General features: G+C 36.2%; 2 protein-coding genes across 3 annotated transcripts in view; one reads left to right on the forward strand and one right to left on the reverse strand.

Moving 5' to 3' along the window:
• Positions 1–18,608, forward strand: part of ARHGEF33 (Rho guanine nucleotide exchange factor 33) — an 80,197-nt gene extending 61,589 nt beyond the window's left edge. The window contains exon 16 of the mRNA XM_074204291.1: positions 1,685–18,608. Within this exon, the coding sequence (XP_074060392.1) occupies positions 1,685–1,814 (130 nt within the window). The 3' untranslated portion in view covers positions 1,815–18,608. The remainder of the gene's footprint in view (positions 1–1,684) is intronic.
• The window catches only part of SOS1 (SOS Ras/Rac guanine nucleotide exchange factor 1), a 180,315-nt gene continuing 169,726 nt past the window's right edge, over positions 8,166–18,754 (reverse strand). The window contains exons 21-23 of one of the 2 annotated variants that reach the window (XM_074204271.1): positions 17,757–17,801; positions 15,235–15,353; positions 8,166–13,813 (exon numbers count right to left, since the gene is read on the reverse strand). In XM_074204271.1, the coding sequence (XP_074060372.1) occupies positions 13,328–13,813; positions 15,235–15,353; positions 17,757–17,801 (650 nt within the window). In that variant the 3' untranslated portion in view covers positions 8,166–13,327. The remainder of the gene's footprint in view (positions 13,814–15,234; positions 15,354–17,756; positions 17,802–18,754) is intronic. The other variant, XM_074204280.1, reaches the window with a different exon arrangement.

An 18,754-nucleotide genomic window follows, 5' to 3' on the forward strand; every position in this document is an offset into this window, starting at 1 on the left:
CCTAGTTTCTTAGTTAATGCAAAATGAGGCACAGGAATGAAATGGTTCAAAAGATGTAGTTGTGGATATTTTCTGCATAGCTGCTATCTCTAGGGGTGAATTCAATCAGGAGGAGGCTGGGATTAATGAGAGAGTGAAAAACACAGGATTTGGGGGTATTTTAGAGAGTACTAAAACTGGGGAAAGGAATAGGATTTGTAAATCTGAGGAGCTAATTTTCAGTATGCTGGGGAATTGATGGGCCCCAAAGACATAGGTGTAGAGATGTAGAATAGCCTTTTTTTCCTCTAAAATGGGATTTGGCGAGTGAATGAACTATGGGAATGGTGGGTCTTACCAATGTTAGATGGAAATCATGGAGACTCAGACTTTCCCCTCAAAATAACACAATAAAATGAGTAGAACAATCTGGTCAATCATCTGGAAGTTTCCAATCATCAGGATGTTAATTATTGTGTTGGCCTTGCTTCTTGCCTTGAAAAACATAAATAAATGAGCTATATCAAGATTAATTAAAAAAAGATAACTAAAAAAAACTAAAAACGTAAATTCTTTAGCAACAATGGTTAGGACCTTTAGAATTTGATTGGAAAAAACAACAAGGGTCAGTTGCTGTTCCCTTTGAATTATGGAACTATACCTGACTCAGCCTCTACATTTGGAGAATTTGTTTAAGGAGTTTGGTTTTAGGAGAATTTGGTTTAGGAGTTTTGGCCAAGGAACCTTATTTTTAACATTGAAATCCCTTAAGTATACATTGAGTTAGATCTTTCTTATTGGTTCCTAGTTATTGGGCAGGATTTCTAATTTCTAACCCCAGATTTAAGCTTGATAAATGATCCCAGTATGGTTTATCAGAGGCAATTTCTAGAGCCCCTCCCCTTCCAGGCACTTCTGACAGGATCAACTTGTAGACAGTGCAGAGCTGGAGTCCATTCTACATCTGATTTAACCAAGAAAATGGAAGAATGTGCCCTCGCCTGGGGACTTGATTGGATTTATTTGAATTGTTGACTATTGGGCTTGGTCTCCTTGATGGTGGTTGAGATTATGGTATCTCCTCAATTTGATTATTGTACTCACATTTCTTCACTTTATCATGTATAGCATATATGCATGACCGTCCTCAATAAATCTGTCTTTAAAAAAATAAACCAAAGTAAGAGTTTGTAATATATATATATATATGTATAAAGAACAAAACAAACAAAAACATTTAAAACTCCATAGAGAGAATTTGGGGTAGTCTTGGCTGAAAACAATGAACTCTAGGATTTTTAAATACCTCAGGTTTGGATCCCAATTAACTCAAAGCTTTGATAACTTGAGTACTAGTTGTGCTAGGCCAACCTCAAAATAGGAATCCTTGACTTGTTTGAGCTTTTCTTTGCACCAGGATAGTGCTATTTTACATGATACTTCCCCATCCCTCCACAATAATTATGACCAGAAGTCATTTTCAAGGCTCCCTCCTTCAGACACAGTACAAGTTACTCTCTTACCTTATATTCTGAAAATGCCAGATCAACTTACCCTTTGGGTGAAGCTAGGAAAATTAAACATTATATTAGATCCAAGCGGCAACATGAGTTTGACAAATACCAAACAGTTTGGTATAGATAGAATATTCTAAAACAATTAAACCCAAATCAACCTGTACTTTATCTGTGTGCTGAGATTTTAGGTCCAGTGGAACAGAATACAGGGAAAAAACTAATGAAAACCCCTCAATGGATCCTTCACCCACCAAACAAGATCTCTTCAGAAACCAACTTGCTCTTGCAAATGACCTTGACCAAGGAACTGCTGTGTAATACATATGTAAAGTTTTATTGTCATGTGTTGAGACAAAGATGGACAGTGTCTATGTGTATACATCTGTGCACGTATATCTATATAAAGTCTTTAATGTATAAATTATTAATGAAGAGCTATTGATCTAAATATTTGCATTTGAAAACAAATCCACCTGCAAATTGTTGACAAGAGATGAAGACTAGTCTGTGAATAAAGCTGAATTCCATGCCTGGACATTTGTGAGAAAAGGAATGAAGAATTTGTGAGGTCTTCCTCATTGAAAGAACCAACAATAGACAAAGACACTATTAGTTTGAAATTTTTAAAAACAAAAACCTTCCACTTTGAAATTGTGCCCCAAATATAACATTGGACACATTCATATTAAACATGGATATGAATTTTATGTTTGCTAAGCGTTTGGCCTATGAACTGATCTTCAGTGTGTTTAAATTATATATCATGTTAAGACCAACTCAAACCATTTTGTCATCTGTCCTCCCAAGAACTCAAAATACTAGGAATATATTATCCGGCTAATTCGGAACATTCATGTAGGTGAATGATTGCATTATAGACTTTTTTCATAAAGAGAATTATAGTGGGTGGCTAGGTAGCACAGTGGATAGAGCACTGACCTTGGAGTCAGGAGTACCTGGGTTCAAATCTGGCCTCAGACACTTAATAATTACCTAGCCGTGTGGCCTTGGGCAAGCCACTTAACCCCATTGCCTTGAAAAATCTTAAAAAAAAAAAGAATTATAGAGAAGTTGCGGAATGCCTAATAGGCCATCTTCAAAAGGAAAAGGTAGAAAACTTGAATTTTCTGACTGAAGAATCATGGTATTAATCCCAGTGGCATTTTAAGGTAAAAGTCAATATGTTCCAGATTAGACCTTGGGGGACGAAAGCAATCCAAAGACCATTTGGTTGTGTTTCACCCCCATTATTATTGATGTAAAGATTATCTTGGTGGAACTGGAGTTCATGATGAACACTGGCAGCTAATGAATGCTTTAGGGTCACTTCATGTACTTTCTCCTAGTGGGAAAAAAGGAAAGGGTGAGCCTGACAATACCTAGCATAATTTACCTTCTTGGATTCCTACACACACATTCAGAATAAGATCCATCAAGTCTGGGAATGCTAGACTTTACCCTTCAGGAGTAGCCTATTCTTCTTGTTATGGTATTTTACTGCTAAAAGGCCGATGGCAATTGTCTGGTGAAAAGGCAATATTTCCACAATAAATGTGTCCAATGTGGGAGGTGCTTAAAAGGGCATATTCAGGCTCATATTATTAGCTTCAGATGAAAAAAAGTGGAATAATGTAAAACTTGATTGTTTTCCTTGGAAAGTTACAGATAATGAAGTAGCAGGAACATATTAGTTCTTACTAGCTTAGAAAATGTTGAACACAATCCCTATTTGGGCAATATCCCAACAGTTAGAATTGATTTTTCAAACACAACATAGCTTAGAACCCAAAATGAACAAATTGCCAAGGATTTGAAAGTATCTGTATTTCATTTGGATGTGAGATTTTTAGCCATACTGTCATAATTCTTTTACCTGATATTGACTATATTTTTCATAAAAATAACTTGTTACTACTATATCAGAAAAATAGATTTCTGTTAGTACATGAATAATATACTAATACTAAATGGATTGGAAATAGAAAAAAAAGGGAAGCTAATTTTGTCTAATTTGAATCATCTCCAAAATACAAACTTATTTCTTCTCTCATTTTCTGCTTACAGTCAAAACGGATAAACCACCTTGGGAAAGTTTTGAAAATTCTGTCCATTCCTAAAATTTCATCTTAAAATAGCATGATGTTAAACCTTCAGCACAATCAATTTCAATGATAAGATTTCTTTCATACAATTGGAACATGAACATGACACTTAATATAATACCATCTCTAGCCCAGTCTCTTACCTTCTCATGAACTATTGCTACAGCTGAATAATTGCTCTCAGTGCCTCCAAGCCCCTCCCTCTCTGGTCTATTAAAAATATTTAACAAACATCCTGTATTTAAATCTTCCTAAAATGCTGCTTTAGTTTTCATCTTCCTCCTCATAAACCTTCAGTGTTATTATTTGCAGATCACAATGCAAATTTCTGAGTTTGACATTCAAAGCTTTTCACAATTTGGTAGCCACTTATATCTCTGATGCTGTTTCCCACTACTTACTTATGAACACAAACTTTCTAGTCAAACTACTCACACACCATGCCTGTTCCCACTTGCTGTACCTTAAACTTAAACTCTTTTCCCTTCCTTCTATCATTTTAGTCTTCTATGAGGTCTCCTCTGTAACTACTCTGGATTTTGTAATTATTCTTTTGCTAAGCTCAGGCACAATATATTATCTACATGGGCTCCTATGAGTAACTAGTATATACTACCTCCTATTACCTCTCTTTTCATTAATCCAAGTATCAGTCTGACACCAATCCTAACCACAACTCTCCAGAGGATGGAGGAGTGCCCCCCCCCCCCCCCGCCATGTTACAGGTGAAGAAACTGAGGTTCAGGGAGTTTTCTGTTATCAAGATCACCTACCCCAGTGGATGTCAAAATTCAATTCCACGTGTTTTGAGGATAATTCTAGGAATCTGCCCACTGTATCACAATTGCCTCCTTTTAATAATGTCTTATACAGATATAATGCTTTAAGTTTTGCAGCATGGCAATGCTATGAGGCAGTTGGGAGGTGTCCCATCTACTCAACTAGTTCTTTGTGGGCACTGACTATGTCTTCAGCCTGTAATAGTGACAGTGGATGTGAGCATGACTAACAGGCAAAGATGGCTCTGAAAAGCATTCCTCATTTGTTTTTTGTATATCACTTAATATGACAAAGAATTTGACCTTTTTTTCCCTCTTATTTCTGAAAGGAAAAATATTTTAACTATAATTGAAATAAAAATATGGTGGAAACCAGGAACTGGCCACTGATGTATGTTCTCATTTTCAAGTGGCTCCTTGTGCCTCCTTAGGTTTGAGTTTAGGGTAATAGCCAAATGTATTTTAACACAGACACAATCAATTTAATCAGAACTCAGGTCATCAATACCACCAATGGGGATGTTGGAAAGCCCTGAACTTTTAACCAAATGGTCACATTTTCCTCTCTTAAATCATGAGGTCAAGTCAAAAAAATGATCTCTGAAGATCCTATCCAGTTTAAATAATTTATGAGACTTTGAACCATTATGTGCTCTGGCTGGAGGTCAAAGAAAAGAAAGGGTCAGACTATTGAGATTTATTGATTTCTCATATGTCATTACAGGAATGAGAATAGAGATAGTACTATCTCCACTTAAGAAAAGTATGAGTGGGAAAGACTTCAATTTAACATAATTCAGATTTAGTTTTTAGATGACTGGAGGGGTGACAGTACCATACCGGTCCTAACATTTCTGTACATGGTCTCTGCTAGTGCCAGACCCTTTTTCTGTAGGTCTGTAGAATACAGAAAGGAGAGGAATTGGATCAGGATTTCATTACTCTAGGAAACTCCCAGTTAAGTAAACTAGCTCCACCAATGCAGGTTAGTACCTTCTGTGACTTATCCAGTCAAACAGCCAGTGTGAGTTGGAGGAGGTGGCTTTAATGCCAGTTCTCTATCTGCAATGACACACTGCCTCTCTTCAGAAGATTAAGGCTAAATGGTTTTAAAATTACTTACCTGCATTTGATTATAGAGGGATAGCTTTCAGACCATTGGTAAAGAGAATTTCCAGATGAAGAAACTCTGCCATTGTAGGTTAGCACCTTTCCTATAATTTTTGAATATTGCTTTGAGCACTGAGAAGTTATAAGGTTACATGACTTGCCCAGAGTCAAAAAGGCAGAAGATAATAGATGTTGGATTTGAAGTGAGATCTTGACTCTAAGGTTGGTTCCCCATCCACATACATTTCCATTTCTTTTCTTTTTCTCTCTGGAGAATCCAAGAAAGGAGGGAGTGGGGTATGAATAAATGAGTTGAGTAATTAATAAAAAGAGAGAACATAAAGACAACTCTCCGTCCTCACTCCTCCCCTCACTTAACAGTCTCAGTATTAATCTGATTTGGGCTTATGGCCAGCAGGTTGGTATTTGATACCCTGTGTAGAGGAAAGAACACTGGAATTGGTGTCAAAAGAACCTGGATGTGGATTCCATAAAATCACCTGTGTGATTTTTATAGACAAATCATTTACTTCATTTCTATTTGTCTATATAATTTGGAGAAGACGGAAGGGGGAATCATCTCACTCAGAAACCCCGACTCAACTTAAACTGGCATCCTTATGTTCTTAAAGCTTGAGGGATGGAAGTATTTAGAAAATACCCTCTATGTTTACTGTTTCTTGATAGAGAACAAGGGTGTAAACTGCAACATGTCATTAGGGCAGCTTCACTGTTTTATATTCCACACATCTCTCTCTCACTTATCCTGTTGTTCAAGTTCTCCCTGCCATCTCCTGTTAAAAAAATGACAACAAAAATATGTCTGCATGATTCATCCCTGGTCTAAATGAATACCTTCCAGTGAAAAGATGTTAGCAGGTATTGGGCATCCAATTAATACTGAAAGTGGATGAGTGGACCATGGCATCTCCCACTCCTCCAAAGGCCCCTGCTTAAGTAGCACAAATTATATATAAATAGATAAATAAGGTGTGGCATATTCCTATAGAATAGTTAGGATGGAACTGGAGATGTTTGGTCTGCAAAAGGTGAGATATAATTCCTTTCTCAGAAGAGCAAAGAGACTTGTTCTGTTTAGTTTCAGAGTAGAATAGCAGACTTGGGCTTTTTGCAAGGAAATATTGTAAAATTATTGATCCATTTCAGGATGGAATGAACTCTTAGAGGAAAATAATGCATTATTTCTCTCACTAGATATCTTCAAATGAAGACAGAATTCTTGGAGAGTTGTGAATTAGCTAGAGGAGTTCTGAGGTTCTAACCCTGAACTGGGACCAACATGGAATGATTTGTGGAACCCTGCTTACCTGAGAATATTTGGGTACTTGGAAGTTCTGTAATTTTGTTGATGTGGGTATTTTTTCTGCAGATGAATTCACACAGTTGCTTCAAATCAATCAGCAAACATTTACCAAGCATCTCCTATATGCTAAGCATTGGGGATACAAAAACAATTATGAGGGGCCCTGCCCTTGAGAAGCTTACAATCTAGTGAAGGGAGACAGTATATATACATAGGGATAAAGCAAAACTTGTACAAGGAAAATTTGTAGAAGACATTGTCATCTGGTAGTGGCGGGAGGGGAGGTTTAGGAAAGGCTTCCTCTAGAGAAGGTGGCATTTGAGCTAAGCCTTGAAGGAAGTTGGGAATTCAGGGGAGGTAACGGGGACAGAACATGCAAAGAGATGGAGATGGAAGATGAGTACAATAAGAAGTTTGGCTGGAGTGTAGAACGAGTGAAGGGCATTGTGTAATAAAGGTAAAAAAGGTAAAGAGACGGTCTTCTTGAATGTTCATCAGTGTTACCCAGTCTTCTGGTGGATGTGCTTTTCTGAACTTGGGCCAGTGCTGAATATAACAAACAAGAAACCAGAGAGGCACCATATAACCTATTGCTGGTTCCATATTTAGAATCTAGAACTTGTTGCACAGCCCTACTGAACTCATGCTCATAGGTTTCAAGAATCTAGGGATAACACCACTCCATGATGAAGCATTTGAGTAGGACTTCAGTTGAGACATTTAAGAGTAAGATCTATATAATTTTCAACACTTTCTTAGAAGAATATTTAAAAAATATATCATAGTAATTTAATACAAGATAAACACTGTCTGGTTTCCCCCTCATAATACCTTGATATAAGGTATTGGGTAAAAGGAAGGAAGGACAGGGAAAATTACTTTCCATATTATATCTTGATGACAAATAGAGACTGAATGTAAACCACTAAAACAATGATTTTTAAAACTGGCCACTGAAATTATAGACAAATAATACACCCGTGGGCTATATGAGACTTTTTTTTTAAAATTTTATTTTTAGAACATATCTTAATAATGCCAGAAAAATAACAGCCATTATTTCCACCACTTTAAATGCAAACCCAATACTGCTGCAGACACAGAATACAAATATTACCTATAGGCATGATTAGGTACATAGGCCATATTAAGACATGCCAGTTGGAGATCATCACATTGTTCTTACATCAAGTTAAGTCCGACAGCTTTTTTTGTCTTCTTTTCACTAGCATTGCTAATAACCATGCCATTAAAAAAAGGGCAAACACACATATCTATACAAATGCTTCTTGACTTAAATTTGCACAAGTCCCTTGAACAAAAGAAAAAGGCTTGTTCTCTGGTAGGCTTACCAGATATTTGCACCCCAGGTATTCCCTGCCCCCAAATGCTGACTTTTGATTTGAAAAAAAAAATTACAGATGTTCTTAATAAAAGGCACATTTGGCAGCTACGGAAAGTGGCATGCATCTTGCACAGGCTCTGTCTCCATGTCGTCATACAAGCCTATGACGTCCCATCCGTCATTTGTCCAGGCTTACTGAGGGACAGGCCGAGGGGGCTGCCCTTAAGAGTTCACCTTTGCAATTTCCCAGCAGTTGGCTACTTAATGCACTATTTTCATTAAAGGCAAAAGGGGAGTTTGCTCACAGTTGACAGAAAATGCACTTTAAGGTGTCAAAAATGGAAAATAAGGCATGAAACTTACAAAACAAGTTACAAGTGCTGTTGGGTGTTACATTTTCTTTTGTATGAGCCACATGATTTTTTAAAGACCTAAAATGACTTCTTCACGGCCCATGTTTCAAGCATTTTGAAATGATTCTAACAGTTCGAAATGTGATACTTAAAAAGCAAAAAATATTAAAGAAATACATTGACTTATACATCACCCTTCCCCAATCTTCTTTCTTTAACCAAAAGAAAAAAGACATAGCAAAACTCTTCCTTTGTCCTGACACCAATAGGGGAGAGTTGAGAAGAGACATGAAGACATGTTTAAGTGAACCATTCACAGCAGCAGAATATCTCAGAACAAATGTTTACTTTTGTTCCTTTGTGATTATAAAAGAAGACAGTTTCCCAAATGAGTACAGTTGGAATATACTTATTATAGAGCCACTGGTATAAATTATAACTGCATTGATGAGAAATACATAGTTAAAGTACAATCAGCTTCCCAAGTGCAGCAAGATGTTAGTGATCATACATCCCAACTGATTTTTTGTGACATAAGACCATTTTCCACATATATGAAAACAGTAGCAACAAACGACAACAAAACCACAACTGCAAGTTACATTTGTTCATGGGACCATTCTGGGAGGAACCATTCTTTCGAAAATAGAATCAGTAAACAACCACATTATTAGATGCACAATAATTTATCAACACAGTAATTTGTTGTCTGACAACTTCAAATTACGTAATTGTTTGTTCCTTTATGTTTCCTGGAAGTGTGTTCTTGAGAACAAAAATGTAGAATTAATCTTGAATCTGGCAATGCATTCAGAAATCTATGATTTTCATATACTTGTGTTTCCAAAATCATACAGATGATGGTTTTTAAAAACAAATGTAATCTTATTATGCTGAATGGTTATCAGCCTATCAAAGATAAAATGAAATATAAAGATTTGGCCACACTGTTTCACTATTGAAGGTTAATGAAACATTCATAGGCAGGTCTTTTTTTTTTTCCTGCTGGAAAAAAGAATGCTCCATATTTTGAAATAAGGTTTGGAAGATTGATGCTCTCCCAGAAGGCATATGATGGATTTGTAATCTGTAGTCTGTGGTGCTGCATTAATAATCTGTTCAGAGATATTTCTTTACCCAGATGAAGCTTCTCTAGATCACTCAATTGTTTATGAGTTATTAAAGGTAATCCTATTATCTGTTTATTTGTGTCATTACCCTTACCTAAGGACAACCAATTGGAATTCTTCATAGCATTCTGAATTTTCATATGACACGAAAATGCACTTAACTATTTTTAGAGCCTTGCCTTTTTGACATCTGGCTTGAGCCTCAGATCAGCATTTTTGTTTTTTGAAAGGCAGAGTGATGTGAGGGGGTTACATCATCTTGTTCAAAATGAATAACCACTGTATTTATCACTGATGTGGATGGGCCCTAAAGTAGCTCTTCTTAATGTCTAATGGGGAAGGGCCTACTTGGGAGAAGAGTTATCTTAGAAGGAAAGCAGGATGAGGGCAAGAGACAGAGAGTGTGCACTGAGGATATGAGGCATGGTTTAAAATGATGAGAGCTTCTGAATATGTACTTCTTACCAGAATTGGTTTGAATATAGGTTTCCTAACCTCTTTCGCCCCAACGAAAGAGAGATCTTTCTGAAAGGAAAAAAAAATACATTTGTCTTGTAAAAAAATAATACTGATTGTTTCATAAAACCAGATTTTTTGGGAAAAGTACAGTCTATATTCAAACCAATTAATTATGCATTTATTAATAGATTAATGCTTGAAGCCACAATAATTATTTTGTTGTGGTCTAACAGACAGTCTGTACCCAAGATGAACTTGTGACTGAATTTTTAAGGGAATTTTTTTAAAAGGAAAATTAGCAAAATAGAAATGTTACATACATTAAATAAAAGGGATTCAATTCTAACAATTGGACATGATCTACCCATGATAAGATGTGCTGTTTAATGATGATAGAATCAATTTTCTGGAACTTGAAAACTAAAACTGTATGATCATGGTGTAGACGCTATGCTGATCTATTGAACACCAGAGAAAATGATTAAGAGAGTCATTTTCCACCATGATGTGTCACTGCTAAAAATGCCCCCACTGGCATGGTCAACAGTGTTGACTGTGTTGCTGAAATGTTGCTTCATGTAGCCACAGATGAAACATGCAGATACTAATGAATTCCTGACTCACTAAATAAGGATGAGATACTGCACATTTCATAGACATTATATTGGAGATTAATAAAGCTTTTTCTTAAAAAATAAATCAATATCTGGCATGCATTACTGTCACAGTTTTTGTTAGAATCAGAAAAGCAGTCCACATGTTGAATGGATAAGCCGTAGTAGGATAACTAATGATGAGGGTAGATGTTGTCTCATGTCTAATTTTGATATATCAAAAGACCTTAAGAAAGGTGGTATGTTTAAGACAAACTTTAACAAACTGCATACATGGTGCCTGGAAAATGTTAAAACTTACAAAATTCCCCTTACAAGTTAACAATAATCTTATTCCACCCAAACTTTTCTTTAATGTGCCCAACTCGAGCTTCTCTTTTGCCATTAAAGACATAGACATCCTGAATTAGAAACAAAGGCGTACCACATGTGCTTTTTAGCTGCTTTTAGTGTTTTGCTTTCCAAAAGAGAGAAATAAGAAATATTTGTCAATATAATAATTTAATGTATAACAGCCAAATGAAATATCTGCATCTTTATTTCATTAAATTAAAATGAACCTGCCAAGTATATTTATGTAACATTCACTATATACACATGATTGAAGCAACTGCCAAGGTCATCTTGCTATGCCGGTTACTCAGCTGTTAATCAAAAAGCATGACACCTGTCATTGATGCCCAGCAAGTGATCCTCTTCACATTGAGTGCCTGCATTTCCATGGCCTCATTAAAAGCAGGACAGCTATGAGCCATGAAATGGATTATCAGTAAACCTTGGGGGTGGGGTGGGGAAGGTGACAAACTAGTGTAGATTAACAGTCTCCTAAAAGTGAATAGTATATTTGACAATAGCATTATTTTTTTCATTTCCACTGTCATTTAATGACATAAGACTTTCATTGTTCCTTATGTGAAGAAGGCAATTAATACCCTATTATGCTTTCTGGCAAAATAAAACAAAACAAAAAAAAAAACAAACAAAAAGCCCAACAAAAACAACGCAACAAAAACCAAAACCAAAATAAAATAACAAAAAAATCCTTTGTGGACTGGCACTATAATTATTTTTTAAAAGAGAAAAAAAAAGTACCTCTTTGGTGAAGCCCAGGTACCCATCCTAATCACTGTATGAGGGAGAGTCAATAAATATGGTGATTGATGTATATAATATCATAAGTTTATTCTAGAAACATGAACACACATTTTTGTCATTTAAACTATCTCCTATTTATTTCAGTGACTTCCAAGTTTTTTAATTCTACCAGAAAACAGTTTTTGGTAAGTTCAGCCAATTATGAACTTCCTTCTGACCATCTCTATCCTTTTGCATCACTAAACGTGTATTCTCCCCAATTATTGCACTTTTAAGTGGCCCTAAAGTGACAAATAAAAACCAGAGGCTACAAGAGCAGGACTCATGTCAAATATGGCTCCTATTTCAATTCCTAGCTGCATTCTATAATGTTGCTCTGGCAACATGGGTGCTATTTATCATCTGGTTGCACAAAAAATCCTTATTAAAGAACCAGGCTTTTGAGCTCAAAATGCTGACTTTGGAGCACCATGAAGTTCCCAGTGGGAAACGCAAGCGCTGGTACTCTGTCTCCCTCATCTCCTCAGAAAACACATGGGCTTGAAACTCTTCTACCAGTGGAGAGGTGGCTTCTTCTATTACCTGCTTTTTTGCTTTTCTGTTCTTAGGGAAACAATCACATACTCACTGTTTGGAAAAGATCCCATTAAATGTAGGCTTTGGAAAAAGGGCAAAGTTGGGCCCATATGGTCTACAGTACATTTAACTTGGTTTCACTTCTGTTGACAGTAAAAAAGTGAGCAACACTTCGACATTTGACTGCAGTACAATCGGTCCTGGAAATTAGTGCATACTGGGGTGGAGTTGGGGGTGTTGCTATTCTGAAGATGGTCAGTGAGAATACTGCCAGTACTATATAAAAACCATGAGTACTGTAGGTTCAGATATGCACCAATGAGTGGATAAAGGACACATATATGAAGGGAAAACATAAATTCACCTTAGTTATTGACTCTCCCTTAGAATCTGTAAACAGGACTGCAGTACAGTGCTCTGCCTTGGTTATAAACAAGGTTAGGTACCACAGATCTTCATCACAGTCCTCTTAATGGTTTTCAAGAACATATTCTAAGATAGAGAGAATAAAGCAAAGGGAAATGAAAAAAGGATAAAAAGATCCCTGTTTAAGATTTAAAAAAAAGTGCATAATGTTTGAGTTACAAAAACTGTTATCATATGGGCCTGCTGGACACCAGACTACACTTTCTATCCCTTTGTTGATAAAGACCAATACACAAACACAACTCCTGCCTATTGGCTAGAAAAGTCCCTTTATCCCATTTCTAGGTGCGATCAGTTGTCCAATTTCTCCACATCAGTTTTTCTGTATTCCAAACAGGAATATCCAATTCTTTTTATACTACATATCACGCTTACGATTCACTGGATACTGCATTTTAAAGTAGAGTATTTAGTGTTTGGAGTACATGTTTCAACTCCTCAGTGCTGGCAGGTTCAGTGCATCCATTGCCAGCAATGGACTTTGAGCCAGGAAAATGTTGATCCCAGCACAAGAGAACTCAGGAGGAATGGGCATTCTCCAACAAAGGCGGTCCATCTCTATGCATGGATGGGTGTGTGTGCTCCCTTTTGTAAGTTTTTGGAGGAAGTTTTGGGATGTGTTGAGAAGTGCTTTGTCGTGGAGGAACAGGTGGCCCAGGGATGGAATGAAGGTCCGCATCTTGTGTTAATGGTGGTGATGGGAGATGCCTCCTTGTGCCATGAGGAGAAGGTGTTTGAGGAGGTGGTGGTGTAAAAGGGGAGGGGCTGTTTGGGAAGAAAGTATTGCCATGTTCACTTTTTTTGCCCAAAGGGGGTGGCTGTAGATGTAGTGGTGAGCTGGAGAAAACATCAGGTGTCCTCACAGGTTCACGTGGTGGTAAAAGGGGAGGGCTTTCTGGAGGGTCTGATATCGAGGTCCGGTCAGAGTAACGCGGTGAATAGGCTTTTGATGTGGGTTGTCGAGGAGGAATTGCTGGAGGACTATCCAAATGTTTGGACATAATCTAATATGTAAGATATAAACCAGAAAATTATTAATTCATTAATTTAATTATTAATTTATATGATGATCAAAAATGTATATATAGTATGAACATTATATGAAGTAGTGGTGATAATGCAATGAAACACCTCCATGCAGACTGGAAACACAATGAATGTCAAAATAAAGATAATCTAAATTCAAATAAAAACTCTGAATTCAAAGCCCATTTCATATTTACTATTTAGAGATTTAGGAAAATAACTTACAGAAAATCCCACCATCATGATAACATTTCCTTTAAATCAGGCATCAGATTTTTTTTTTTTTTTTTTTTTTTACAAATTATCTGAGGGGAAGAAGCATTTCTATTTAATGGAGCTGCGCTATGATATTCAATCTGGTGTGTGGCCTAGAGGTTTGGGTTTAGGGGAAGACTGAATAAATCTGTTGGAAGAAAAGAAATCACTGTTTCCTGTTTTCATTAGATCAATGAAGCATTTATTAAGCTCCTACTGTGTATCAAGCACTATGCTAGCCAATGAGATTAAAAAGATAAAAACAAACAGTCCTTTCAATGGCCTGATGTGATACTGATCAGAAATAAACAAATGAACACACACACACAGACGCAAACACATACAGATACACACAAAGGCATAGATACACAGACATACACATACAAACACATACTCGAGAGACACAGACACACACTAGAGAGAGGGGCTGACTCCCAAGGGGAACTAGAAAAGGCACTGAGCAGACAAGACCAATCTAGAAGGCAGGGAGGATGGAGCATGTAGAGAGAGATTGCTGTGTTCAGCAAAGAGCAAGTTCAATGGTCTGGCTCTGGAGCAGAGGTATTATGAAGCTTCTTGAGACCTGAATTTTGAGAAGATCAGTTTGGCAGCTGTGTGGAGGATAGACATGGGTGGAGAAGGGGCAAAGGGGGACTATAACTTAAATTTAAGAGTCTTGGGGTCCCTTTATTAGGATTATGATCTTATTTTGGTTTTTGCAAGGCAATGGGGGTTAAGTGGCTTGCCCAAGACCACACAGCTAATTAAGTGTCTGAGGCCAGATTTGAATTCAGGTTCTCCTGACTCCAGGGCCAGTGCTCTACCCACTGCGCCACCTAGCCGCCCCAGGTTATGATCTTGTTCAAGCCTTAGGAAGCCTGAGGGAGAGGCAGTATGGCTAGTCTTGGAGTTAGAAAGACCTGGATTCAAGTCCTACCTCTGTAATGTGGTAAGTGACTTGGCTGCTAAGTGTTCGAGGCCATTCTAGGAGAATCATGCCACATGGCTCAATATACTAGGACTTTACTCATGAAATGTGACTTTGAAACCTCCTTCCCCACCATATCCTGCTCCCAAAGCACAAATAAACAACCTAATGCAATGGAAGCCACCCCTTTCCCACAGCAAGCACCTGCACTTTTACCTTAGAGGGAGAAGATTCTGCTGGGGCAGATTCTGGTCGTCTTCTTGGGGGCACAGGCGGGGGGATGGGCATTTCATCAGTGCTCTTGGTTAAATTTATTGAGGATACCGAAGCAGATCCTATTGGGCATTCAAACACAAGTTGCTTTTAAGAGACAGATTTGATTTAGTAGCCCTGAAAAAGCACAACTTGAAATTGTTTATGCTCATGTTTATTAATGCAAATGCACAGTAGTACCAACATATGATCTTAAGAAAGCAGGACAAAAAACCCATCACCCAACTTCATTTGCTTTTAAAGCAAATTGCTATTAAGCATGCAAAAATTTCTTAGCACAGCTTTAAGAAAAGCGTTCCTTATTAGAAAGACTTTGCTATCTTTGCTTCACGAACAAAGAGCATTTCCACAGCCAGACTCTTAGTCATGATGCAAAGTCCATACAACTTAGTCTGGCCTCTGAGATCTTTGGTTGGGACAGGCTGTTAAAATCTGTTAGAGCCCTTGGATGCATGGGTAGGGAGTTAGTGGCATTGCTGTGCTCCTGACTAGTCTAAGTTGTCCTCAGGAATTTTCTCAATGATAAGGTCCTCAATCCTCCAATGTTATTTCCTATCAATTTTTTCAAAGAAATGTTAAAGACTTTAAGAGCTAGTGATAAAAGTGCTATAATTTTAGGTGTGAAGAAGGCATCTTTTGTCTATGTTCTAAATATGAGTCTTTCCCTCCAGATGAGGGGGGAGAATTATACACTAATCCTAATATTAAGATTGTTGTGGAACTGACAGAAAAATAAGGCAGTGGTAATTGTAGGTTTTGGATTAAGAAAGACCTGGGTTCAAATCTAGCTTCTGACACCTATTAGTTTTATGGTCACAGGAAAATCATTTGACCTCTTGATCCCTGATAGTTGGGACTTTCACTTTTGTCTCTGTATTGCCAGACCTAGGGTTTAATAAATTCTTGCTGACTGACTTCAAAATAGGGATAATAAATAGTTGTCTGTCCTACATCATACATTATTCTGAGGCTTAAAAGGAAATATGTATAAAGCAATGTGCAAACATTCAAGTGCTAATTATTTCTAGTTTTAGAGTAATCTTTTATATCAGCCTGGAACCACTGGGGTCACACTCAAATAATAAAAATATCAACTATACCAAAAAGTAACTGATTTTGATTAAAAAAAAGTCATTTGGTAAACTGAGATTAAAAGAGGCATATAAAACTTTTAATAATTTGTATGACCCAGAGCACTTCTCTGGTCTTAGTTTCTTCATTTCTAGACTGGGGAGGTTAGAAAAGATGATTCCCATGGTCTTCTGTAACTATAAAAATTCCATGACTCTCTAGAAACACTTATAATAAATTGTTAGTATTCTATAGCATAAGTATTTGATCAGTTATGTTTTCTTAGAGATCAAGTTTAATAAATTTATTTCAAAAGTAAATTTTGACTCATTAAATTACAAGACCATAGTATCTGTGTAACTTTGGCCAAGTTGCAATCTCCCCCAGGAGAAATCTCCCTCAGTTTTCCTAACTGCAAAATTAGGGGATCACACTAGATTTTTAAGCTCCTTTTCAGAAACTAGAATTTATACTGAGAAAGCCTTCACTTATATGATTTTTAAATTAGTAGATTTATTGACCCATCAATTGACCTAAAATAAAAATTAGAAGTGTTAAATCACAATGGAACTTTTATAGTAATTATAATTCAGGACTTGCAACTTTAAATACTATTTTATTCAGAACATAAAAAAATTACAAATACAGATTTAAATTTTCCTTAAAATTTTTTAAAAACAGGATAATTGGATTCTATAGAGAGTCTGGAAGTTATAGTAAAAAAATACTGGTACCAATATCAAGAGGAATCTGGGTTATGCCATTTATTTCCTGAGAGATTTTTGACAAGACACTTAACTTCTCAAAGTCTTAGTTTTTTCCCAAGAGAAATACCTTGGCCCCTTTCTTGTTAAGGTATTTACACAAATATTATCTTCTTTAGCCTCATTATGGTTCTATGGTGATGTAAGAATATTTGGTAGTTCACATTTTAATGAAGGAGAAACTGAGATGTGTATTTAAATGACATAATCAGAATTATAGCCCAGTTTCAGGGCAGTGATCTTTCTACTAAATTTTGCTACCTCAGCATTAATCTACCTTTTGATTTAATGATGAATGAATGAATGTTAGTCTTCCTTTTCTTTTTCAAATTAGAGTACACAAACCTATTAATAAGAGTAGACCTCACAAATAAAAGTAACTATATTTAATTTATCCCTTTAATATTTTGCTTTAAAATGAAGTTTTCATAGAAATGATAATAATAATATTGAAGAAAATTTACTATCAAGGGTAAAGGAATAGGGGAAAGGCCTCATTTAAAAGATGCTGTAAGCCAGGTACCACTGTTGCCAGAACCAAGGAAAGTTTGAGCAGGAAAAGTTACACTTGGTTTGAGTTCTAAAGCCATAGCAAGTATTAAAGGTGAGACTTAAACCAGATATACTAACTTGGGCCATGGGGAAGTGTAACTTGGATAAAGATGGTATCGCTGCCTGTGAAGGAAACAAGAAAAAACGAGATTTTTTTTTTCCGAAATTTGTCAAAAGTTTTATAATTAAAAATTCTATCATTATTGCTCATCTTAAATAATATATCAATATTCTGTAGTACAAACATACGTATTCAAAATGTTAAACCTTACTTTTTAGGGATAAAAAAGGGACAAAATTGAGGTACCATATTAGGAATCTGGAGACTATTTGCTACATTAGCTTTTTAGCATAACTACTTAAATGAAATATATCCAAGGTTAAGGCAAAATATTCTTATCCTGTCAATGAGCTAAAGGGAAATGAAATATTGTAAGCTATTCCCAATTATCATAGGGATATTGTCATGAGTTCCTGTTTCACAGTCCTTGAAAAAAAAACAACCCAAAACAAGAAAAGTTCCAAAGGAATGCTTTACATTCCTGTTCACAACCATTATTAAGCAGTTTGCAAAAACTGAGAGTTTAGATTTTACTCTTTGAATCACATGTGATTCAAATCACTGTGAATCACTGTGATCTTACTGATCACTCTTTAAATTTAAAAAAAAAAACACATGAACATGGATTTTTGTTTAGTTTCCTTCTCTAAAATTGGATAGACTTAACAGTAAAAGAGTTAATGATAAAATGCTTAGTCATTTTTCCCCTTAGAGTACCTAAATCCATTGAAAATTCTATACTTTATAAATACCTCCTATATCAGAACCCTGAAGGTTTTCAGTTTTTAAAAGCTTTGATTGAATGAATCTCCAGAAGACAGAATTTTTTGCTACATAGCAATGAAACCTTTGATAATCAATATATATGATGTGAGTTAATTGTTAATATGATTGAAATAATTGACTATTTTGTATTATCTTGATTTTAGTAATTTTATCATCTGAATTGAATTCAATAATTATATTCATTCCAGTGGGTTTTTTTTAAGTAATGATCTGAATTTCCTATTTAGAT

This window comes from Macrotis lagotis, chromosome 1 (assembly GCF_037893015.1).
Source record: "Macrotis lagotis isolate mMagLag1 chromosome 1, bilby.v1.9.chrom.fasta, whole genome shotgun sequence".
NCBI lineage: Eukaryota > Metazoa > Chordata > Mammalia > Peramelemorphia > Peramelidae > Macrotis > Macrotis lagotis.